Source organism: Eubalaena glacialis, chromosome 11 (assembly GCF_028564815.1).
Source record: "Eubalaena glacialis isolate mEubGla1 chromosome 11, mEubGla1.1.hap2.+ XY, whole genome shotgun sequence".
NCBI lineage: Eukaryota > Metazoa > Chordata > Mammalia > Artiodactyla > Balaenidae > Eubalaena > Eubalaena glacialis.
The window spans coordinates 62,995,147-63,014,739 of record NC_083726.1 but is presented as its reverse complement, the minus strand read 5'-3'; the positions used below and the strand labels follow the sequence as shown (position 1 = coordinate 63,014,739).

Genomic DNA, 19,593 nt, shown 5'->3' with positions numbered 1-19,593 from the left:
GGGGCCAGGCTGCAACCAGCCTAACAGGAATTCTCATTATGGCACAGGCTGTGTGAATAATTCTTTTAATTTTAATTAGACGAAACCAAGGAAGATGGCTGCGGCGTGGCTCGCAGTTCAGTCTCAGTCTTCTTTGCTTCCCCGCCAACCTGTTGCCAATAGGCCTTGCCTCTGATCCCTTACTCAACCCTACCTTCACTGGGTCTTGAAACTTCATGGCAAATGGGTCCTCCCTGGAACACACACACCCACTTCTGACTGCTGCAAACCAGCGATTCTTGGATTTGCACCTGAGGATGTGTTCTTCACATTCACACGGTAGGAGTTACATGAGTCAGCAGTGCCTGGCAGTAGGAAAACCTCAGGGTTAACTTTGTGTGCTGTCCCTCTGTGGTTACCACATTGTTTAGTTTTGATTTGTTTGTTCTCAAGAGTGTTCTTCACTGCATTTTCTGAGATCTGCACTGAGGGCATCTTCTCTCTCAGTTTCCCAACAACTGTGTTTGATTTCTTTCTTCCTGTGAGAAGAGTTTTCTATTTTTTTTTTTTTTTTTTTTTTTTGATTGAAGGACTTTAAGATGTTTTCCTTTTGGGGGTTGAGGGTGGAGATTACTTTTACGTTTCTTGTTCTCCTTGTTTGTTTTAAGATAATATCTGAGAAGGGGAAATGCCTCCCTTTCCTCCATTCGGCTACATTCAGAAGTCTCCCATTCATATATTTATATTTAAAATACATATAGCATTTAAAATATTAAGCAATAATTGAAATTCAAAATATTAATTTTCCTTTCTCGTGCTGCATGGAAACTATTGGCTTCAATGAAGACATCATTGTGCTCAGGGCCTCTCCCTTCCCTGAGCCATGATAAGAGTCACCTGAAAGTTTTCTGCAAGCCATCATATTTACCATCATCAGAAATGTAATCCCAAAATATATTTGTGCTCTCCTCAGTGGAAGAACCTCCTTTATTGCTTAATCACAGTTTGCAGCATTGAAAGCCCAGCAGATACAATGAAAGAGAATAGTCTGTAAACCACCATGTACCAATCCCCCAGATTAAACACTTATCCATACTTCTCAGCTTGTCTCATCTAATTCCACTACTTCTTATACTGAAATCTTCTACTTTTGTTGATGTATCTTCAAGGAAATTAAGACATTAAGTCATTTCACTTGTCAATATTTGCATGCATGTCTAAGTTCTTAAGAAGGACTTTTAAATCTAACTGTACAACAGTTTTATATCGATCATGAGCAACAGTCACTTCTTAATGAAACCTAATACTCATTTATGTTCCTACTTCTCTGATTATCTCAAAGATGTCTTTTTATGCTGGTTTGCTAGAAGCAACATCCTAACTAGATTCACATATTGCGTTGGACTGTTGGTTCTCTTAAGCTTCTTTCATTCTGTGATAGATTCCATTGTTTTCTTTTATATACCACTGATTTGTGGAGAAATTGTTTTTTTCTCTAGAACGTCTACATTCTGGATTTGGCTCATTGTTTCTGTCGGTGCCACGTAACTTCTAACGCCGGTTTTTCCTCGGTACTAGTTATATTAGAGTTGATTAGATTTAGTTCCATTGTTTCAGGCAAGATTATGTCCCAGCTGGTGCTGTGTGCCCCGTAATGCATCAGATCATGAGGCATATAATACAAGTTGTTCAATTAAGTGATGTTAAGACTGATCCAGGTATAGCCATAGTTCCAGCCTTAACCCTCCATTAAAAAGTGTCCAATAAATTTGTCATCTAATATTTTAATATTCATTGATCAATTCTCAGATTGACTATTTCATGAGGGGTTGCAAACTGGTAACTTATTAATTTAACATCCTGCCTCTGCATTTATCACCTGGGAGTCATCTATAAGGAAGGAATTGTCATGGTTTCCTTTTTAGGTAACCTAATATGTATTTAATTGATACAGGAAAGGCAGAATAAGTGCTTCTTTCTCTTTATTTTGCAATTTTAGAATAGTGGGTTGGGGCCCCAGCAATTTCCAAATGCAATAAAGAAAGTTATTTTTTGTTTGTTTGTTTTTTAGGTTTTGTATAATTTTAAATTCACAGTTCAAAAAATATATTTGATATGTTTGAGTCCATGGCAGGCATTAATCCTTTTGGTGCTTAAACTGTCCATTTTAGGCCAATGGGAGCTCCTCAGATTGGCTTCTGTGTCCTTTTGACAGAAACGCATTGGACTTTGCAAGCTTCCTTGTTGACGGGGACGAGATGTCTCAAGGCTACCTTGTACTTATCTTGCAACAGACATGGAATCAGCCATTTCTGTGAGTAGCTCTGGTACCTTTTATTGAGAAATGATATTCACAAGCTAAAATTTACATGCTATGGGTGCTCATTGTTACTGGGTTATTCTTGCTTTGAAGACTTTTCAATGGATAGAGCTAAGAAAAATGTAAAAATATAATTGAAAAGTACTCAAATCAGAAGTTTATACTGATATTTCCAATTCAAATAGAATACAGGATGATTTTATACCTGTATTTATTTTACTCACTCTGAAAAGCTGAGCTCTGAATGACATATTACTTATTTGCTTTATCCTACAACAAACCTATGATAGTGTCAAACTAACAGTACCAATATTATTACAAAAAAGAGGGCTACTAAATGCAGTTTCTGATTTCTTTGTGGCTACACCCCGCAAGTGCTATGAAGAAAATCAGATTAGGCAAGAGGAATGGAGAGATAGAAACACGGGATGAAGGAAAACCTTCATAAGAATCCAGATAAATTCTAGCCTTGCAGTTTCAAACAGAAGCAGGAAGGAAAGGTCTTCCATTATTACGTTTGATGGAGAGGAGTTTCTTAAGGGAGGGAGTACAGATACAGATGGCAGTGGGGTTAAAGAAGGGGGTTCTATAGGTGCATGAGGAGGTTGGGGACAGTAAGAGTGTTGGGGAAAATGGCACATCTGAGTGGACCGGCCTCCGAGACCTCAAGAGGATGGTTTTCCTCTGCCACTCACTTTCTAGTGCTAAAGGGACACCCCTGGAGTCCAGGAAGTAAGAGCATTGAGGAGAAGGCACTGCCCAGCAAAACTCATGGTTAAAGGAATCCAGCTGCTGTTAGAGAAGAACTCCTCAAGCCCTTTCTCCTCCCATCCTGGGATCTACTGTCAGCTTTTCTCAAGGCCAAGTACAATGAAGAGTTAGCTAGCAAGGGATTCTGTAGGGATGACTCCGGGAGCATGGAGCAGCGCAGAGAAGAGCAGCCTGCTCTCAGCACCTGTAGAAACATTCCCTCCTCTGGCTGTTCTGCACCCCATGCCCCCACCGTGAGCTGGGATTCCATGCACTGGGCTGTACTGGCGATTCTAGCCCATGCAGCTAGAATCCACGTGGTATGGCTCACAAGTGATCATTCTGAATCACAGAGGATTCAGGTAAGGTGAACTTTGGATACAGCTTCTAACTGGAAAATGTTTTTCTATTGGAGGTTGTTATTTTTAAAATGTATTTCCTATATTTTCCAGGTACATGGACTCCATACAGGAGGAGGCAATTGGCTAGCCTCCTTAGGAGTCAAATCCAGTACCTAAGGACCGTCAGTACTGCCGAGTCCTTCCTTGACTCAAAAACACGTCTTTGCTCTTGCGAAAGAAATACGTTTCCTCTTATTCAGTCCTCAGTGGGCAAAGGAAATCAATCGGAATGTTTTCATCTCAGGGAGCTTAATCTAGAGACTGAATCTTTCCTTCCTTAGTACCAAAAAGTGTAACCGCGTTTAATCTCAGATGTCATACAATGAGGACATCGTGGGGAACACACTTTCTCTTTTGAAATGACACGTTCAACATCAAAAAATTTAGAAAGTACACAACGTAAAAGAAAGACAGTTTACTAGAGTTAACGCCAGCTTGAGATGATGAGCATTATTGTTGTAGCATTAGTTCTTCAATGATTTCTCTGTGTCTCTGGCCCTGCAACCGTCTTTGTGTTCCTTTGTGATTCTGTCTCTTTCTCTCGCTTACTTGTTTCATAATTTTGTGTACAAAATTAGTTTAGTGAAAAATACAGATGTTACTTTGAGCCCCACACTTTAAGTGCTTTTCGTCATAAACTTTTAATTTCAGAATAGTTTTAGATTTACAAAAAATTGTGAAGATAGTACAAAGAGGTCTTATACAATACACATTCATTCCCCCTATTATTAGTACCTCACTTTAGTTATATTTCTCACAATTAAGGAAACGATATAAATATATTATTATTAACCAGTCTATACTTCATTTGGATTTCCTTACCTTTTGCCCAATATTCTTTTTTCTGTTCTAGGGTATCATCCATGGTACCACTTTCCATTTAGTCATTGTGTCTCCTTCTTGGCTAACATGGTTTGTCAGGTTTTCCTTGTCTCAATGACCTTGAAAGTTTTGGGGAACTCTGCCCAGGTGTTTTGCAGATGTCCACAACTGGGCTTTGTCTGATGTTGCCTCATGAATAGACTGGAGTTATGGTGTTTGGGAGGAAGACCACAGAGATGACGTGTGCCCTTCTCATCACATCATATCCAGGGTACTTGCTATGAACCAGACTTACTACTGTCGGTGTTACCCTTGATCACCTGGCTGAGGAAGTGTTTGATTGATTTCTTGACAGTAAAGTTACTCTTTTCTCCCATTTTTAGACTGTGCTCTTTGCAAGGAAGTCATTGTGCACAGCCCACACTTAGGGGGGAGCAGTTCTTCACTCTTTCCTTGATTGGGGAGCACCTATGTAACTAAATGAAATTCTTCTGCCTAAGAGTTGTCAGTCATCCCTTATTAATCAATTTAGTCAATCCCTTATTCACGTCAGTGGGAACCATGAATAATTATTTCCTAATTTGGGTTATAATCCAGTGCATTATTTATTTGTCTATCTATTTATTTATGGCTCAAGTTGTTCCAATTTGTCTATTAGGAGCTCTTACAGGGTCTTTTTGATTATTTCTTTACTTCTTGGCACTGAAAGATGCTGCGGGGTCATCTTATGTATATATTCCACCCCATTCCTAGAATCAGTCACTTCTCCTGGATTCCTAACAAGGGAACTTTCATTCCTAATGGTATAAGGCAGAATTCTCCAGAGAAAAAAACCTGGGATTAGGAACATGGACAGGACAGAGACTGGAAAAAGTGACTGGCCCTCAGGAAGATGTTGACAGACCAACTTTGCACTGTATCCTGAGTTTTCCATTACCCATTTGTAGAAGTCAAAGGAAGCCAGGGCACAGCTGAGAGAGGATGCAGGGCTATCTCTTTGGAGCAGCAAGGGCTCTACTTCTTTGAGTCTCTGTGAGAGGATTATGTGGTAAGGAAGAAGGCATTTCCATTCTTACTTTGCCTCCACACTTCAAAAAATCACCACCTGTGCTTTGTGTCTGAGTCCTTGGATCCTGAATTTGCCCAGTGTTTCCAATTTTTCCCTGTCGAAAGGATTATTGGGATTGACAACCATGAAGTACAACTTCCTGCATTTGTACTATTTCCTCAGGACACATTGCTAGAAGCATAATTTCAGTTCAGGAGTATGTACATTTAAATTACTCCTGATACACGTTGCCAGGCAAGTTTCTTGGTCATGAGGCCTTTCTAAGTATAAGTCAAATATCTTACTCTCTAGTCAATGTCCTTCTGATCGACTTGGACTGTAATATGATTCTCTGGGGAGTATGGGTGTCAACGGGGGCAGGAGGAGGTTGAGTGTTAGAGACCAAGTCAGAGAAACTAATCTGCTGGCACCTGGTAAGGGCAGTGAAAACAGACTTTACTATGATGATGAACCTGATCCCTCCCGCTTCACTTGCCAAACTGTTCTCGGAGGACTCCTGAGCATCCGGATGCTAAGTTGCTGTTTGCCGAAGTTCTCTAAAGGAGGGGGGTGAAGCACATGGGGATTGGCAGTATGCTTCATTCCTGAAAAGGCATTTGCCCGGTGAAAACCGCAAGAACCATTGGTAACAAAGCAAGGCAATATGAAACCACGCATTATAGTATAAATCTGCTTTATTTAGCAATACAAGTGAGCAAAGAGCAGAGGAAGCGTCACAGGGATAGAGACCCCCGTACATCATAGAACTAGTCACTTGTGCTTTCATGATCACTGCAAGGGAGGAACACAGCACCTGTGAGATGGGACATACTGGGCCAGTGGAAAGCTAGGGGCATTGCCCTGTTCTGGAGTAGGACCCAGACCTTCCGATGGTGAGCAATGGAAGCTCAGATGCAGTAGGTGTTGGCGGAGAGGACATGAGGGCACTCAGCAACTTCAGTTCTAACTCAAGGAGTAAGAGAAGAAAGAAGCAGGAGAGAGGAAGCAACTGGAGGAAAGGGCAGTGAAGCTGGAGAGGGAGCCTGAGACACTGTGGGACCCCGAGCCCATGGCAGGCGTTCAATGCTTGTAGCTCTTCTGGCTGGAGGAGGAGGTGGTGGTGTATTTGATGGCGGAAGTGCTGCCCCCGGAGGAGCTGATGCCACCCCCTTTGGCTCTGCCACTGCAGGAACTGAAGCCACCTCCAATGCCGTAACCACTGCCGTAGGAGTAGCCACTGCCTCCGCCCAGGCCTAAGCCGCTGCTGACACCGCCGGCACAGCCATAGCCACTGGAGAGGGTGGACTGTACCACGGCTGGAGAGGCAAGGGGACAAGGCCATGACAAGACATGGTGAGCTCACTCTGCCACACAGAGTCCAGTCAGAAGAGCACAAGGGCAAGGGAGGGAGGCAAGTGAAGGTACTTACAGATGTTGACTTGTCCAACGCCTTCCCCATTCAGCCTAGGAGAGAGGAGACACAGCCATCATGAGACCTCAGAGCCAGAGCTGGACCAGCGTGGGAAGCTTCGGCGTGAGGAGAGCCCATGGGGAACGTGCCTTCTAAGTGCTTTTCTGGGAGTGGCATTATGGCCACGACTAGAGCGCCTTCCACTGGTGCTCACTGGCTGGACACCGTGGACATGGACCCAGATGTTTGAGGAGGTTGTGTGAGTTACTCACCTGCACTCCTCGCCCTCCAGCAGCTTCCTGTAGGTGGCGATCTCCACGTCCAGAGACAGCTTGACATTCATGAGCTCCTGGTAGTCCTTCACTAGCTGCGCCATGTCCTGCTTGGCCTTCTGCAGGGCGTTCTCCAGCTCGGCCAGCTTGTTCTTGGCATCCCTGAGGGCCAGCTCCCCACGCTGCTCAGCATCGGCGATGGCGGATTGCAGGTTGGAGCACTGGAGGGGAAGATGGACAGATGAACCTGCAATCTGGACTCCTCAGGAGACGAAGCATGGTTCTTCTTTCCCAATGAGGAAGAGCTCTAGAGCCCAGATTCCACGGAAAAGGACATTTGATTCTTTTTGTCCAGTCTTTTTCCATTCTGCAAACCTGAACTAGTCTAGGAGCTCCCTCTGCGCCTCTGTGTTAACCACCCTAATGAGGATGGAGGTGGTGACTGCTGGAAGATACTACAGCAGACCCAAGACCAGGGGACATTGGAAGAAATGGACCCACTGGCTTCTTCTGAATGTTGACAGTTTGGGTAAGTTCATGTGGATGCACACGAACTCACACAGAACCACAGACACCCACAGTGAGGAGACGATTTCACTTTAAACTGTTGCAACCTTGCCTTCCTTCCACTTCACATGTTTGGAAAACCCTCATTTGTCCTGTGTCTTTTCTCAGCTTCTTTTCCACATCGAATCTGAGCATATTTGCAGCAATCTTCCTCACACTTTCTGGCCTGACCTTTTCTTTGCCAACTTGTGTCTTGCATTCCCAAATCAATCATTCCTCTCATGGAATCTCATTTCAGTGCCTCAAGACTGTATCTTTGTACCGCTGACCAGTTGGGATTGGTCCTGTCATGCATTGGTTTCCTGCTCTTGGGTTGGGATCCATCTCTCTAACCTGTGGGAACTCACTAAGGGAGGAAGTACATGTCCTCCCCTCCCTGCTGTTCCCTCAGTGCCCAGGAATTCCCTACATGGTGGTAGATGATCCCTGGTGGAAAGCAAGGAAGGAAAGGATGCTTTTCTCCTCCATGGTCCCCACCATACCTGCTTCTTGACGTGGTCGATCTCAGACCTCAGCCTCTGGATCATGCGGTTGATCTCACTGATCTCCTGCTTGGTGTTGCGCAGGTCGTCCCCGTGTCTGCCCGCCGTCAGCTGCAGCTCCTCGTACTGTAAACCAGAGGGAGAGAGGGTGGTGTCCATGGGCTTCACAGGACACTAATCAAGGTTTTCACAAATCGAAACGAATGGTTTCTCCACGAGGCGTTTTAAGAAAATTGGTGTTACAAGGTCATGGACACTGTACACCCATCACACACCATCCTTGGTAGGACCACTGACTGCCTGGTTCTCTTCAGGACCAGAACATCCTCTGTACTGTTTCTGAGAACCAGCATTGGGGTGAAGCTAAAGCAAAGATCCCTTGGCCTTTATCTACGGTAGCTTTTGTCCTACATTTAGGTTCTTTGACTTACTAGACGTGGACATAAATACTGTAAAGATCTACTCTGTTGGTTCAGGGTACACGTCCATTGAGAGGACCCCCGCTTCCTAGATGGAGATTTCCCGAGTGAAGTCTCGGGAAGCCTTGCTGGTCTCCAGCGGGGAGGCACAGGGATTCTTCTTCAGCTTCCCCCTCACTGCTCACCTTGCACTTGTACCAGCACTCAGCCTCTTCCCGGCTCCTGCAAGCGATCTCCTCATATTGGGCTTTGACTTCAGCGATGATGCTGTCCAGGTCCAGGGTGCGGTTGTTGTCCATGGAGAGGACCACAGACGTGTCTGAGATGTGGGTTTGCATCTGAGCCAGCTCCTGCAGAACATGAGATCGTCAGATCCCCTTTTCCCATGACGTTTACAGAGGTACCCAAGCCTAAGATTTTCCATCTTTTGCAAATCTCTTTAGAGTCAATAAAACAGAGTGTGGAAAGATGCTTACTGCTTCATAGAGGGCTCTGAGGAAGTTGATCTCATCTATGAGAGCGTCTGCCTTGGTTTGTAGTTCAACCTTATTCATGTAAGCAGTATCCACATCCTGCGGAAGAAGCCAACAACTTGGGATCAGATGAGCCGAGCCCTCCTTCCCAGTCTGCTCCTCCTTTAATCTCCCTGATTATTCTTTTCTCAGAGTCCTCTCCTTCGGCAAAGAAACATGAACCCCTGATCTTACTCATCTCACCTTCTTCAGATTCACAAATTCATTCTCTGCTGACATGCGCCTGTTGATTTCATCTTCATATCTGGAATTAGAAAGGGTAAAACCTAATTGAGTCAGTGGTGAAGATTATACAGAAAAGGCAGCCTGGGATCCCAACTTCCCACAATGGATATATCCAAATGGAGCTTTCCTGCCAGTAAGCCTAAAAGACGAATTCTGTGGTCCCTAAATTGTTTACATCTTTACTCTCCCCATCCACCTGTATGGCCCTTTTGTTCTTCGGGGTTTGTGTTTAGGCAAGAATTGTGGTTCCATTTCCATGGACATGTTTTGCTAAGAATCATGCCCTCATTTGGACCTGGTCATCTAATAGACTTGAAGCGTGGGCTTCAGGAAACTGAGCCCTTTTCTCTCCTGTAACTCACTTCTTCTTGAAGTCCTCTACCGTGTCCTGCATCCCCCTGAACTCGGAGTCCAGGCAGCATCTCTCCGCGACAAGGCTGTCCAGCTGTCTCCTGAGATTGTTGATGTACTGCTCGAACAAAGGCTCCAGATTCTGCCTCACGGTCTTGGTGCCCTGCTCCTGCAGCAGGGTCCACTTGGTGTCCAGGACCTTGTTTTGCTGCTCCAGGAATCGGACCTGGAGGAAGACAAGATGGTTATTTGTGCAACAAAGGAAAGAAGGAAGGAAGGAAGGAAGGCAGGAAGAGAGGTGGGTTGACTGTGCCCAAGCAGATCTGATGGTCCCCGTGGTGCTGGGCTGCTCCAGAGCATGCACAGAGCCTCAGGCTGACAGTGCTGCTCCCCTGACTGTTTTCCTTCACCCGCACAGATCTCACTGGCCACGCTTCCCCAGGGAGCTGTCACATAGTCCCTCTTCTCAATTACGGAGCCTGTCAGTCAGTGACTTTCAACATTTCTTTTCTTCCTCTTGATAAGCACAATCACAAATGTACTTGAAAACAGTATTTCTCTCGTATATTGCACAGAGTTATTTTATGGAGTGTATCTCAGCTAAAGGGATGTCAAATGTTTACAATCTAATGGTTAAATTCCAACCCTATTGGCGATTGGATTTAATCTTCTTTCCCATCTAGTGCATGAGTTCCTCTAAAACAAGCTCCCTTAATGCTCGTGATCTGGTTCTACAAGTTAAGTATTTCTAGGCACATATACATGTTTCTGAGTCTTTTTTTCCTGACATCTCCTTTGGGTTTTTATCTTCTTTCCTTCCCCGCCACCACCCCAACTAAGGCTCAAGTGCAGTTTCCACTGTAATTCCCTTTTTAATTTCTTAGACCCTTCAGAAGATCAAGCTAACTCATTCCATTCTCTCAGTTCCTTTCCTTTGCTTGAGGGTTATCAAGAGTGGAGAATGCTTCCCAGGCAGGAATGAAGACATTTAAGGGATCAGTAGCTGTAAATGATTTTTATCACCTTCTACCTGTGGTCCACATGGAGCCTGTCCTGCATCCCAGTGGAGAGCTAGCCCGAGTCCCCTCCTCCCTCTCTCCCGAGTCTCCCCCTGGTAGGACGTTGGTTGCGTCTCTCGACTGGGGACTCTGAAATCCCAGTGGAGGGCAGGTGCTCCCGGCTCACCTTGTCGATGAAGCAGGCGAACCTGTTGTTGAGGGTCTTGATCTGTTCCCGCTCCTCAGTCTTGACTTGCTGGATGGCAGGGTCAATTTTCAGGTTGAGGGGAGTCAGGAGACTCTGGTTGATGGTGACCTCTTGGATGCCTCCAGGGGGACAGACGGGGAAGCCCGGGTCCAAACAGCCACTACCAAAGCCAGCTCCACCACCGAACCCAAAGCCACCACTAGCTCCACTGCCAAAACCAAATCCACTCCCAGCTCCACCTCCAACGCCATAGCCGCCTCCAGCTCTGCCGCCATATCCGCCACCGAAGGCACAGCCGACCCCTCCGAAGGAGATCTTCTTGGAGCCCCCCACGCCATAGAGGCTGCGGCTGCCAAAGCCAGCTCCTCCACCCACTCCAGCGAGGCCACCACTGCCCCTGGTGCGGCACACGGGCACGCTGCTGAAGCCAGAGCAGCTGACCCTAGGGACTCTGGCTGAGCCGGCACTGAAGACACGGCGGCTGCAGCTTTGGCTCTTCACGGTGGATTTGGAAGTCATGGTTCCTGAAGTCGAAGAGGCTGAGGAGGGCGTGAGAGGTGGAGGGTAGAGCTGAGAGGAGCAGATTGGTGAGACGAGGTTCCCAGCAGTGGCTTATATATGGAGAAAATGGGCTGGGCTCAGTGCCGGAAGGTGAGCCTGCAGGTTGGGAAGGCTGGGCTTTACCAACAGTGAGATCACATGGGGTTTATTAGAAAAGTTATGAAATCTGAAGATCGCATTTTAGGTTTCCTTTAGTCAGGGAAAAGTTCTCCTGCCTTCCAGCTTTGACTGCTCTCAGTACAATAAGACTAGTCTGAATTCACTTAGCTGGGAGTTAGTCACTGACTCACACAGAGGTTCTCCATGTTACGCTCGTGTATGAAATGCACTGAGGCTCCTCTCCCCTGGTGTTTCACCCACAAGGCAGAAATACTGGAGATCAAAATAACCTATTGCTTATCCCTTACCTATAATTATTAGTGTTTTCACTGATTGCAGAAGTTAAACATGACATTTTTTTGCTTTCATTAAAAATTTCCCACAGGTAGATGCGTAGTTTTACAATATAATGGGCCTCTGTATATCTCTCACTGGATTTTATACAAATTATTAACTCATGGTCAGCCTTATTTCTTCTATACTCCCACCCAATTCCCTATCCATCTTAAAATATTCAAAAGCAAGTCCCAGAGATCATATCATTTCTTTAGTATATAATTCAACATTTATTTTGTAAATGAGGTACTCTTTTAAATACATAACCAAATACCATTTATATATCCTTAATATTTATGCATTCATTAACATTAAGGAGTGTCTCTTCAATCTTGAACTAAATCCGTTTGCGTTATTTATATTTTAAGTTTTGGTTGTCCAAATCAGGATCCTAACAAGTTCCATACATTTTGTATTTTGGTGATATGTCTTTAAAGTAATACATCTGTAAAATCATTTAAGTCATTAAATCCCCCTCCGCTTTTCCACTTGCAGTTTATTTGTGAAAAAAAATTAAAAACAGGTTATTTGTCCTATGCATTTGCATAGTCATGTTATCTTATTTAGCATGATCTTGTGTCCTTTGTGTATCCTGTAAACTGACAGTTCAAACTAGAAGCTTAATAAGCTATCTATTTAAACATTACAGATACAGATGTCATAGAATGCCTATTTATATACTGAATATTGATATTTACACACCTACTTATTAACTGAAAAATTAAACAAGTAATACATGGTTAAGGAAAAAATTACATGCTCAAGATCATTCCCCACTCCTGTCTAGGAAAACAAAGCAGTGTTGCCACTGCCCTGTGTATCCTTGTAGTCACGTCACTTCGATATGTTTCTGTGTTTTTCCTGGGGCATGTGTGATGCATGCGAGTATATATATTGAATATATACATACAGATATATATGAAACACACATATATATTCCCTTTTGCAGTTACACTCATGGTGTATGTACTTTGTCTCCCATATCTATGTTTTCACTCGATTCTCATGCTATTTCCTACAGGCTGTTTTCTCCACCTTTACCTGTGGTCCATTGCTGTGCATCCGCAACGTCTTATGCTGCTTTCAGCTTGGCCTTCCTTTCTATTGTGGCTTTATCTTTCTTCTCTGCTCCTTTTCTGAGCTCTATCAACTAATTTTTTAATCTTTTGTTTCTCACTCTACTGCCCCTTTGTTCTCTTATTTCACCGTGGTGTTTATTTCATTGCCTTTTCGGTAATAATCTTTGTCACTTTTTTCTGTTGAGTGTTTTCTAAGTGCCTCTTGTTTTTCTTTTTCAATGTAAAATGTCCTTCGTGGGGCCTGGAATGGTTCCTTTCTAACGAGGGCTCATCTTTGAAAGAGGCGAGCTCCTTCTGGACCTGTCTTTTGCAGACAGTATTCTGGGAGGAGGGGCCAGGCTGCAACCAGCCTAACAGGAATTCTCATTATGGCACAGGCTGTGTGAATAATTCTTTTAATTTTAATTAGATGAAACCAAGGAAGATGGCTGCGGCGTGGCTCGCAGTTCAGTCTCAGTCTTCTTTGCTTCCCCGCCAACCTGTTGCCAATAGGCCTTGCCTCTGATCCCTTACTCAACCCTACCTTCACTGGGTCTTGAAACTTCATGGCAAATGGGTCCTCCCTGGAACACACACACCCACTTCTGACTGCTGCAAACCAGCGATTCTTGGATTTGCACCTGAGGATGTGTTCTTCACATTCACACGGTAGGAGTTACATGAGTCAGCAGTGCCTGGCAGTAGGAAAACCTCAGGGTTAACTTTGTGTGCTGTCCCTCTGTGGTTACCACATTGTTTAGTTTTGATTTGTTTGTTCTCAAGAGTGTTCTTCACTGCATTTTCTGAGATCTGCACTGAGGGCATCTTCTCTCTCAGTTTCCCAACAACTGTGTTTGATTTCTTTCTTCCTGTGAGAAGAGTTTTCTATTTTTTTTTTTTTTTTTTTTTTTTGATTGAAGGACTTTAAGATGTTTTCCTTTTGGGGGTTGAGGGTGGAGATTACTTTTACGTTTCTTGTTCTCCTTGTTTGTTTTAAGATAATATCTGAGAAGGGGAAATGCCTCCCTTTCCTCCATTCGGCTACATTCAGAAGTCTCCCATTCATATATTTATATTTAAAATACATATAGCATTTAAAATATTAAGCAATAATTGAAATTCAAAATATTAATTTTCCTTTCTCGTGCTGCATGGAAACTATTGGCTTCAATGAAGACATCATTGTGCTCAGGGCCTCTCCCTTCCCTGAGCCATGATAAGAGTCACCTGAAAGTTTTCTGCAAGCCATCATATTTACCATCATCAGAAATGTAATCCCAAAATATATTTGTGCTCTCCTCAGTGGAAGAACCTCCTTTATTGCTTAATCACAGTTTGCAGCATTGAAAGCCCAGCAGATACAATGAAAGAGAATAGTCTGTAAACCACCATGTACCAATCCCCCAGATTAAACACTTATCCATACTTCTCAGCTTGTCTCATCTAATTCCACTACTTCTTATACTGAAATCTTCTACTTTTGTTGATGTATCTTCAAGGAAATTAAGACATTAAGTCATTTCACTTGTCAATATTTGCATGCATGTCTAAGTTCTTAAGAAGGACTTTTAAATCTAACTGTACAACAGTTTTATATCGATCATGAGCAACAGTCACTTCTTAATGAAACCTAATACTCATTTATGTTCCTACTTCTCTGATTATCTCAAAGATGTCTTTTTATGCTGGTTTGCTAGAAGCAACATCCTAACTAGATTCACATATTGCGTTGGACTGTTGGTTCTCTTAAGCTTCTTTCATTCTGTAATAGATTCCGTTGTTTTCTTTTATATACCACTGATTTGTGGAGAAATTGTTTTTTTCTCTAGAACGTCTACATTCTGGATTTGGCTCATTGTTTCTGTCGGTGCCACGTAACTTCTAACGCCGGTTTTTCCTCGGTACTAGTTATATTAGAGTTGATTAGATTTAGTTCCATTGTTTCAGGCAAGATTATGTCCCAGCTGGTGCTGTGTGCCCCGTAATGCATCAGATCATGAGGCATATAATACAAGTTGTTCAATTAAGTGATGTTAAGACTGATCCAGGTATAGCCATAGTTCCAGCCTTAACCCTCCATTAAAAAGTGTCCAATAAATTTGTCATCTAATATTTTAATATTCATTGATCAATTCTCAGATTGACTATTTCATGAGGGGTTGCAAACTGGTAACTTATTAATTTAACATCCTGCCTCTGCATTTATCACCTGGGAGTCATCTATAAGGAAGGAATTGTCATGGTTTCCTTTTTAGGTAACCTAATATGTATTTAATTGATACAGGAAAGGCAGAATAAGTGCTTCTTTCTCTTTATTTTGCAATTTTAGAATAGTGGGTTGGGGCCCCAGCAATTTCCAAATGCAATAAAGAAAGTTATTTTTTGTTTGTTTGTTTTTTAGGTTTTGTATAATTTTAAATTCACAGTTCAAAAAATATATTTGATATGTTTGAGTCCATGGCAGGCATTAATCCTTTTGGTGCTTAAACTGTCCATTTTAGGCCAATGGGAGCTCCTCAGATTGGCTTCTGTGTCCTTTTGACAGAAACGCATTGGACTTTGCAAGCTTCCTTGTTGACGGGGACGAGATGTCTCAAGGCTACCTTGTACTTATCTTGCAACAGACATGGAATCAGCCATTTCTGTGAGTAGCTCTGGTACCTTTTATTGAGAAATGATATTCACGAGCTAAAATTTACATGCTATGGGTGCTCATTGTTACTGGGTTATTCTTGCTTTGAAGACTTTTCAATGGATAGAGCTAAGAAAAATGTAAAAATATAATTGAAAAGTACTCAAATCAGAAGTTTATACTGATATTTCCAATTCAAATAGAATACAGGATGATTTTATACCTGTATTTATTTTACTCACTCTGAAAAGCTGAGCTCTGAATGACATATTACTTATTTGCTTTATCCTACAACAAACCTATGATAGTGTCAAACTAACAGTACCAATATTATTACAAAAAAGAGGGCTACTAAATGCAGTTTCTGATTTCTTTGTGGCTACACCCTGCAAGTGCTATGAAGAAAATCAGATTAGGCAAGAGGAATGGAGAGATAGAAACACGGGATGAAGGAAAACCTTCATAAGAATCCAGATAAATTCTAGCCTTGCAGTTTCAAACAGAAGCAGGAAGGAAAGGTCTTCCATTATTACATTTGATGGAGAGGAGTTTCTTAAGGGAGGGAGTACAGATACAGATGGCAGTGGGGTTAAAGAAGGGGGTTCTATAGGTGCATGAGGAGGTTGGGGACAGTAAGAGTGTTGGGGAAAATGGCACATCTGAGTGGACCGGCCTCTGAGACCTCAAGAGGATGGTTTTCCTCTGCCACTCACTTGCTAGTGCTAAAGGGACACCCCTGGAGTCCAGGAAGTAAGAGCATTGAGGAGAAGGCACTGCCCAGCAAAACTCATGGTTAAAGGAATCCAGCTGCTGTTAGAGAAGAACTCCTCAAGCCCTTTCTCCTCCCATCCTGGGATCTACTGTCAGCTTTTCTCAAGGCCAAGTACAATGAAGAGTTAGCTAGCAAGGGATTCTGTAGGGATGACTCTGGGAGCATGGAGCAGCGCAGAGAAGAGCAGCCTGCTCTCAGCACCTGTAGAAACATTCCCTCCTCTGGCTGTTCTGCACCCCATGCCCCCACCGTGAGCTGGGATTCCATGCACTGGGCTGTACTGGCGATTCTAGCCCATGCAGCTAGAATCCACGTGGTATGGCTCACAAGTGATCATTCTGAATCGCAGAGGATTCAGGTAAGGTGAACTTTGGATACAGCTTCTAACTGGAAAATGTTTTTCTATTGGAGGTTGTTATTTTTAAAATGTATTTCCTATATTTTCCAGGTACATGGACTCCATACAGGAGGAGGCAATTGGCTAGCCTCCTTAGGAGTCAAATCCAGTACCTAAGGACCGTGAGTACTGCCGAGTCCTTCCTTGACTCAAAAACACGTCTTTGCTCTTGCGAAAGAAATACGTTTCCTCTTATTCAGTCCTCAGTGGGCAAAGGAAATCAATCGGAATGTTTTCATCTCAGGGAGCTTAATCTAGAGACTGAATCTTTCCTTCCTTAGTACCAAAAAGTGTAACCGCGTTTAATCTCAGATGTCATACAATGAGGACATCGTGGGGAACACACTTTCTCTTTTGAAATGACACATGTTCAACATCAAAAAATTTAGAAAGTACACAACGTAAAAGAAAGACAGTTTACTAGAGTTAACGCCAGCTTGAGATGATGAGCATTATTGTTGTAGCATTAGTTCTTCAATGATTTCTCTGTGTCTCTGGCCCTGCAACCGTCTTTGTGTTCCTTTGTGATTCTGTCTCTTTCTCTCGCTTACTTGTTTCATAATTTTGTGTACAAAATTAGTTTAGTGAAAAATACAGATGTTACTTTGAGCCCCACACTTTAAGTGCTTTTCGTCATAAACTTTTAATTTCAGAATAGTTTTAGATTTACAAAAAATTGTGAAGATAGTACAAAGAGGTCTTATACAATACACATTCATTCCCCCTATTATTAGTACCTCACTTTAGTTATATTTCTCACAATTAAGGAAACGATATAAATATATTATTATTAACCAGTCTATACTTCATTTGGATTTCCTTACCTTTTGCCCAATATTCTTTTTTCTGTTCTAGGGTATCATCCATGGTACCACTTTCCATTTAGTCATTGTGTCTCCTTCTTGGCTAACATGGTTTGTCAGGTTTTCCTTGTCTCAATGACCTTGAAAGTTTTGGGGAACTCTGCCCAGGTGTTTTGCAGATGTCCACAACTGGGCTTTGTCTGATGTTGCCTCATGAATAGACTGGAGTTATGGTGTTTGGGAGGAAGACCACAGAGATGACGTGTGCCCTTCTCATCACATCATATCCAGGGTACTTGCTATGAACCAGACTTACTACTGTCGGTGTTACCCTTGATCACCTGGCTGAGGAAGTGTTTGATTGATTTCTTGACAGTAAAGTTACTCTTTTCTCCCATTTTTAGACTGTGCTCTTTGCAAGGAAGTCATTGTGCACAGCCCACACTTAGGGGGGAGCAGTTCTTCACTCTTTCCTTGATTGGGGAGCACCTATGTAACTAAATGAAATTCTTCTGCCTAAGAGTTGTCAGTCATCCCTTATTAATCAATTTAGTCAATCCCTTATTCACGTCAGTGGGAACCATGAATAATTATTTCCTAATTTGGGTTATAATCCAGTGCATTATTTATTTGTCTATCTATTTATTTATGGCTCAAGTTGTTCCAATTTGTCTATTAGGAGCTCTTACAGGGTCTTTTTGATTATTTCTTTACTTCTTGGCACTGAAAGATGCTGCGGGGTCATCTTATGTATATATTCCACCCCATTCCTAGAATCAGTCACTTCTCCTGGATTCCTAACAAGGGAACTTTCATTCCTAATGGTATAAGGCAGAATTCTCCAGAGAAAAAAACCTGGGATTAGGAACATGGACAGGACAGAGACTGGAAAAAGTGACTGGCCCTCAGGAAGATGTTGACAGACCAACTTTGCACTGTATCCTGAGTTTTCCATTACCCATTTGTAGAAGTCAAAGGAAGCCAGGGCACAGCTGAGAGAGGATGCAGGGCTATCTCTTTGGAGCAGCAAGGGCTCTACTTCTTTGAGTCTCTGTGAGAGGATTATGTGGTAAGGAAGAAGGCATTTCCATTCTTACTTTGCCTCCACACTTCAAAAAATCACCACCTGTGCTTTGTGTCTGAGTCCTTGGATCCTGAATTTGCCCAGTGTTTCCAATTTTTCCCTGTCGAAAGGATTATTGGGATTGACAACCATGAAGTACAACTTCCTGCATTTGTACTATTTCCTCAGGACACATTGCTAGAAGCATAATTTCAGTTCAGGAGTATGTACATTTAAATTACTCCTGATACACGTTGCCAGGCAAGTTTCTTGGTCATGAGGCCTTTCTAAGTATAAGTCAAATATCTTACTCTCTAGTCAATGTCCTTCTGATCGACTTGGACTGTAATATGATTCTCTGGGGAGTATGGGTGTCAACGGGGGCAGGAGGAGGTTGAGTGTTAGAGACCAAGTCAGAGAAACTAATCTGCTGGCACCTGGTAAGGGCAGTGAAAACAGACTTTACTATGATGATGAACCTGATCCCTCCCGCTTCACTTGCCAAACTGTTCTCGGAGGACTCCTGAGCATCCGGATGCTAAGTTGCTGTTTGCCGAAGTTCTCTAAAGGAGGGGGGTGAAGCACATGGGGATTGGCAGTATGCTTCATTCCTGAAAAGGCATTTGCCCGGTGAAAACCGCAAGAACCATTGGTAACAAAGCAAGGCAATATGAAACCACGCATTATAGTATAAATCTGCTTTATTTAGCAATACAAGTGAGCAAAGAGCAGAGGAAGCGTCACAGGGATAGAGACCCCCGTACATCATAGAACTAGTCACTTGTGCTTTCATGATCACTGCAAGGGAGGAACACAGCACCTGTGAGATGGGACATACTGGGCCAGTGGAAAGCTAGGGGCATTGCCCTGTTCTGGAGTAGGACCCAGACCTTCCGATGGTGAGCAATGGAAGCTCAGATGCAGTAGGTGTTGGCGGAGAGGACATGAGGGCACTCAGCAACTTCAGTTCTAACTCAAGGAGTAAGAGAAGAAAGAAGCAGGAGAGAGGAAGCAACTGGAGGAAAGGGCAGTGAAGCTGGAGAGGGAGCCTGAGACACTGTGGGACCCCGAGCCCATGGCAGGCGT

The 19,593-nt window shown here is 43.2% G+C and overlaps 1 protein-coding gene across 1 annotated transcript; it reads right to left on the bottom strand.

Moving 5' to 3' along the window:
* Positions 1-6,400: 6,400 nt before the first annotated feature.
* LOC133101501 (keratin, type II cytoskeletal 6A-like) lies at positions 6,401-11,305 on the bottom strand. The gene is made up of 9 exons (XM_061206355.1): positions 10,766-11,305; positions 9,592-9,806; positions 9,188-9,248; positions 8,948-9,043; positions 8,657-8,821; positions 8,053-8,178; positions 7,004-7,224; positions 6,750-6,784; positions 6,401-6,636 (listed from the first exon to the last, which is right to left on the bottom strand). Exons 1-9 carry the CDS (start codon positions 11,303-11,305, stop codon positions 6,401-6,403), a joined length of 1,695 nt encoding a protein of 564 aa, XP_061062338.1.
* Positions 11,306-19,593: the final 8,288 nt, after the last annotated feature.

Coding starts and splice junctions, on each gene's coding strand:
- LOC133101501 (XM_061206355.1), bottom strand. CDS start 11,305: ATGACTTCCAAATCCACCGTGAAGAGCCAAAGCTGCAGCCGCCGTGTC. Junction 9,807..10,765: donor TCGCCTGCTTCATCGACAAG/GTGAGCCGGGAG, acceptor GTCTTCCTCCAG/GTCCGATTCCTGGAGCAGCA. Junction 8,179..8,656: donor AGTGCTGGTACAAGTGCAAG/GTGAGCAGTGAG, acceptor TCTGGTTTACAG/TACGAGGAGCTGCAGCTGAC.